Here is a 6,233-nt window from a genome sequence, read left to right as displayed (position 1 = left end):
TGGACTCTCTAAATGCCTTCCGTCATTAGCACAATGATGGGTCATTCAGTAATGAGGAAACGCACCATAAAATCGGGCTATCTATTTGCTGTTGGATCTATTAGAGTGTTTCATAAGATGATAGGGGCGTCATAGACCGATGTGGGAGGGGCTTCACCAGAAAATGGGAACTCTCTCATGGTACCTTGGCGTAACCTGAATATGATGGGTGTGCACTCACTGGACAGAAAGGTTTACCAGAAAACGGCTCTGAACCTTGTCTGACAGAGGCCAAAGGGAAACTCATTTGATGAGTGGATATGATCCGTCACAGAAAGGTGGTGGGGTTATGCAGCTGAAACAGTTGGCTTCACGCACCCCATGTGATTTCTCACATTTCCAGAGACATTTTCGTCGTCTCCGTCACTAAGAAAGGAGGGAAATCTCAGAGATGAACAAATGGGAATGGAAGATAGATTAAAAGCCATAACTATGTAGGTAACATGAATCAAACTAAGGTTGTGGACTAATGGTTTTGCTATTTTATCGGAAAATGGCAAACGATCAATTTGCAAAGCTTCTAGACGATAACAAGCTTAAGGGCCCAAACTATGCCGACTGGTACAAAAATCTTATGTTGGTCCTAACTTCCGAAAAGTTAGACAAGGTGGTAAAAAATCCTGCCCCGGAACGTCCGGGTGATAGGGCTTCTGTGGCCCGTAGGAGGGACTACCAAGATTGGGAGGATAAGAACTCCCTAGCCCGTTGTTTTGTCATTGCCTCATTAGACAACTCAATACAGAGGCAGTTCGATCAGATCGAACTAGCCAAGGACATATTGGACAGTCTAAGAACATTGTATGAAGAGCAGAACCGTTCTACTCGACAGAAGGTCCTGAAATTGTTCATGACTGCACAGATGACCAAAGGGCAGAAAGTTCATGACCATTGTCTTTGGATGATGGGATACATTAACGAACTTGAAGCTCTTGGATCCGGGCTAGATCTTGGCACGCAAGTGGATGCTATCCTAAATTCTTTGCCCTCTTCCTTCAATGCGTTCACAATGAACTACAATATGAATAAGCTGATGTCAGCATCCAGGAACTCAGCAATATGTTGCAGAGAATCGAGGATCTACTCAAGAAGGATGAGCCTGTGGTTATGCTTGCCGAAGCTAACAAATCGGGCAAGAAAAAGAGAAAGGCAAAGAAGCCCCAGAAGAAAACTACCAAACCTAAGAAGCAGAAGAAGAACAAGGCATCTGATGTCTGTCACTTCTGCAAGCAGACCGGCCACTGGAAGAGGAATTGTCCTGCCTAACTGGAATCTAAGAAAGGTAACATCGAAACTTGTGTCGGATCAGATTTCCAGTATTGCCCTGGACCTTGGAGAGAGATGGGCAAAACTGGAAAGTTACACCTGACCCTTAGACTCGATTATGACACTTCACTTGGTGTCGGATCAGGCTATCTTTGATATGCCAATCAGTGAGATCCTTAGCGGGGATCAAAACCTGGGTATGTTGGGACAGTCTGAGATATCATCTGAGTGGGATATCATAGTGATATCAGCCCCTTTGTCGGACAAGGGTAATGATCGGGAATGCACTCTCTCTGATGGAAACCAAACTGCCGGCAGTTGATTTCAATCATTGGAATTTTGTTTTTGCAAAATTAATATATTTATATATATATGTATATGTACGGTTTCAAAATGTTTGCAAATGGTTTTAATTCCCGGGATCCATGTGAGAGGAGAGTGAGGCACTGTTCCTTGCAGCCGAGGGAGAGGTCCTCTCTTGTCGGGCAGTGCTTGATCATTAAGGGCTGAGAAGTTAAGTGTAAGACCATTTAGGATAATACCTGATGGGCTAATCTTGCACCTGCCCACAGTCCCTGGGTTTTTATAAGATGGCTTGGCCCAGGGACCACTTAATGTAAGTGTTGGGCCCATAGGGTCCATATGATGGACTCAGGGGTTTACTGAGTTTTTCAGTGAATTTGGCTGGGCCTTGTATTAAAGGCTTGGCCGAACCCATGTGGCAGGTGTGTAGATCAATGCTTGGGTCCCACGCCATACAAAGAAGCCCAACTGGGCAGCAGATTGGAAAGTAATTAGACACTGAACACTTAATGGGCCAAAAGCCCATTTCGAGGTGGGCTGATATGATCACCCATCTATGGGGCGAATCTGAGATTAATGTTAGTAAAAGGATTGGGCCTTTAACCTTATCCACTCTTGGAGACCAAATTCAAATTAGATTTGAATCTGGTAAGATTCGATCTTTGCAGCAAAAGGAAGTCAAGAAATCAGTTCTTGACATCAGTCTTGCAAGAAAGACTGAAAAGACTCAGTGTTTAGTGTTTCAGAGGGTTCTTGCAAAGGATCCAGTGTGTAGGATGGACCCTGCTGGTTCTATTCCATCCACAGTTATGTCATCTTCAGCAGGAACGGATCTTGGTACATTCTTTGGGCGTGAACACCAACTTTGGGTGATACTGCTTCTCCGGATCAGGTATATTCCTCCCTTTTATCTTTTGGTTCAGATCTGGTTTGATTATGGTTCAAGTAGGATCCTTGAATATTGTATTATAAATTTAGGGAATATGATTCCCAGTTGGGAGAAGGTGGAAAATTTTTGAAATTCGCCCACCCATTCCGCAACCTTTATGGCGTCCATTAGATGGATCCTACCATTCTTTCAATTGCCATAAGCTTGCTATGCATCACATCTCCACCACTTAGTATGAATTCCATGGATCTGAAGGTGAGAATGGGGTTGGGGTTCTATGGTGAGTGCATTTTATTCTCCGTCTCACCCATTCCTTTCGCTTCTAAATGTGAGTGCATTTTATTCTCCATCTCACATTTTCCCTTCGCTTCTAGATGTGCGTGCATTTTATGCTCCATCTTACATTAGTCACGAAATATTTCCCTCTCTCTTTTTTTTTTTTTTTGGATAAGAATCACAGGGTCTCGCCAGTTGATCCATGAATTTATTGATCGTGATCTCAATATGCCTAACACAGCAAGTTCTACAATAAACTTACCATGTTTGATAGATAATTATGTGAAAGCCAATCAAACCCTTATGCATCTTGCCTATTGATCGATTAAAATAATGAGGTACCATATGCAGCCAAGAGAGATTCAGTTAGTCATAGGTGCATCCTATCCTATCTATTCAGCCTAGGCACATGATTCCTGATAAGTTGAAATCGTTCAAGAATAAGCTCCAGGGAGCAGAAATTTTAAAAGGAAAGGTTAGGAAGTGATGATCAAAGCCTGCTAGGGTTATCGCAAATTTCCATCCGGTTTCCCTAATCCCCCCACACTTAACATATACATTGTCCCTAGTGTATGTGATTATGCATGAAGTAGAAGGATTTGGGGGTACTTCCCTATTCGTATTGTTGGGTTCCTGCTAAACACAAAAATCAAAACCAAAGAAAATAACAAAACTAACTAAACACAACGGGTTGCCTCCCACAAGCGCAATTGTTTAACGTCATTATGCTCGACGTTCTCCTCTACTCCTTTAATCCAATGAATACCGATGAATGTCCAACGAGATGTCTACCGTAGAGGAGACATTTGCATCCTCGTGGAACAACTTTAATCGATGCCCATTTACCTTGAAGATCTTACCTGTGTCTAGACTTTTGATCTCTACTGCACCATAAGGAAATACATTAGTCACAATAAGTGGACCCATCCACCTGGAACGCATCTTACCTGGCATGAGTTGGAGTCAAGAATTGTACAATAAGACCTTTTGTCCAATTTTAAATTGTTTTCTTAAGAGTACATTGTCATGGAATAATTTGGTCTTTTCTTTGTAGATTCTTGAATTTTCATATGCCTCTAACCACAACTCTTCCAGCTCTTGCAACTGGAGCTTCCTTTCCTTCCCTGCTTCTTCCATATTCATGTTGCATCGCTTGATTGCCCAAAAGGCCCTATGTTCAATTTTGACCGGCAAGTGGCAAGATTTGCCAAAAATTAACCTGTAAGGGGACATAACTATTGGGGTCTTGTAAGCTGTTCGATATGCCCCGAGAGCATCATCTAGACGTAGGCTCCAATCCTTCCTTCCCGGATTCACCGTCTTTTCCAAGATGGATTTTACCTCTCTATTGGAAATTTCAGCTGGACCGTTAGTCTGTGGGTGATAAGCAGTGGCGATTCGGTGATGCACCCCATACCTTCTCAACAAGGCTTCGACGGTTCTATTGCGAAGGTGGGTCCCTTGATCGCTTATGATGGCTCGAGGAATGCCAAACCTACCGAAGATGTTAGACTTGATAAATCCTACAACACATTTAGAATCATCAGTCTTGGTGGCTTTGGCTTCCACCCATTTTGAGACATAATCGACTGCCAAAAGTATATAAGAAAACCACAAGAGGGAGGAAAGGGTCCCATGAAATCAATACCCCAACCATCAAATATTTCACATATAAGAATGGGGGTTTGGGGCATCTCATTCCTACGAGATGGTGTACCTGTTTGCTGACATCTTTCACAATTTTTACAAAACAAGTATGAATCTCTAAATAGGGTTGCCCAATACAGCCCACTATCCAAGACTTTTCGAGCAGTCCTCCTTGACCCAAAATGGCCACCACAAGCATAATTATGACAAAAAATTAAAATCGACATCTGCTCTTCCTCAGGGACACACCTCCTAATCATTTGATCAGAACAAAATTTCCATAGATAGGGTTTGTCCCATACATAATATTTTGCCTCATACTTGATTTTGTTCTTCATGGATTTGCTAACGTCATTAGGCAAGAATCCGGTGACCAAGTAGTTCACAATATCAGCATACCATGGAACCATACCTCTCATGTGAAACAACTGCTCATCAGGAAACAACTCACAGATGGGTGAGGAGTCCTCATCTTTCACCAACCTACTTAGGTGATCTGCCCCCGAGTTTTTAGCTCTCTTTCGATCCTTGATCTCTAAATCAAACTCTTGGAGCAAGAGTATCCTCATCTTTCAGCTCCCTTTCGCTAGTAGGTATTTCAAAGCTGCATGGTCAGAAAATACAAGTACTTTAGAGCCAAGCAAATATGATCTAAATTTGTCTAAAGCAAACACAATTGCTAGTAGCTCCTTTTTAGTAATTGTGTAGTGGGTTTGGGCAGCATTCAACATTTTAGAAGCATAGTAAATGATGTGGCTCTTCCCATCTATTCGTTGACATAGAACAGCCCCTACTGCATAGTTGTTTGCATCGGTCATGATCTCGAAGGGCAAGTTCCAATCGGGTGGTTGAAAAATGGGTGCAATTGTTAATAAATTTTTAAGCTTGTCAAATGCTTCCTTCCACTCATCACCAAAATCGAAAGGCACATCCTTTTGCAACAAATTGGACAATGGCAGGGCAATTTTTGAAAATTCTTTGATGAATAAAAGCCTGTATGTCCAAGAAAAGAACGAACCTCCCTAACATTTGTAGGATAGGGTAAGCTCACAATCAAATCAATTTTGGCCTTGTCGACCTCTATTCCTCTAGCTGAAATTACATGTCCCAACACAATGCCTTCCTTCACCATAAAATGACATTTTTCATAGTTTAAGACAAGATTTGTTTCGACACACATATTTAGAATTTTACTTAAACTATTTAGGTAGTCATCAAACGAATCACCATAAACAGTAAAATCATCCATGAACACTTCAATGCATTTTTCAATAAAAGCAGAAAATATACTCATCATGCATCTTTGAAATGGTGCCGAATGGGCAAGTGAATGTTGTTTTCTCTTGGTCCTCCTGCGCAATAACAATCTGATAATATCCTGAGAACCCATCGAGAAAACAGAAAAAAGCCTTACCTGCTAATCACTCTAGCTTCTGATCGATGAAGGGTAGGGGAAAATGGTCCTTTCGAGTGGCCAGGTTAAGTTTTCAAAAATCTATTACCATTCACCAGCCACCTTGTACCCTCATGGGAATTAGTTCATTATTTTGATTTTTTACTACAGTAATTATAGTTTTCTTAGGTACAACATGAATAGGACTTACCCATTTACTGTCTGAAATGGTACCATCAGTCCTTGCACCGAACTGCTGTGAATTCTCGGCCATGTTGGAAATTAATTCCCTGGCCACTTCAGGTGTCTTGTTTTCTAGAGCTCCTCCACTAGCTGCATCGACCATACTTCTATCCATGGGCTAGAGCCCTTCATAGAAGTATTGGATTAACAGTTGTTCGGGTATTTGGTGGTATGGACAGG

The 6,233-nt window shown here is 41.8% G+C and overlaps 1 protein-coding gene across 1 annotated transcript; it reads right to left on the bottom strand.

Moving 5' to 3' along the window:
- Positions 1 to 3,348: 3,348 nt before the first annotated feature.
- LOC148803229 (uncharacterized) lies at positions 3,349 to 4,986 on the bottom strand. The gene is made up of 4 exons (XM_088894638.1): positions 4,488 to 4,986; positions 3,852 to 4,293; positions 3,537 to 3,701; positions 3,349 to 3,403 (listed from the first exon to the last, which is right to left on the bottom strand). The coding sequence occupies exons 1-4, from the start codon at positions 4,984 to 4,986 to the stop codon at positions 3,349 to 3,351; spliced, it is 1,161 nt and encodes a 386-aa protein (XP_088750764.1).
- Positions 4,987 to 6,233: the final 1,247 nt, after the last annotated feature.

Source organism: Nelumbo nucifera, chromosome 1 (genome assembly GCF_055504915.1).
Source record: "Nelumbo nucifera cultivar China Antique chromosome 1, China Antique-T2T, whole genome shotgun sequence".
Taxonomy (NCBI): domain Eukaryota; kingdom Viridiplantae; phylum Streptophyta; class Magnoliopsida; order Proteales; family Nelumbonaceae; genus Nelumbo; species Nelumbo nucifera.
Note: the sequence above shows the minus strand (reverse complement) of the source record. Positions and strands in the feature narration are given on the sequence as shown.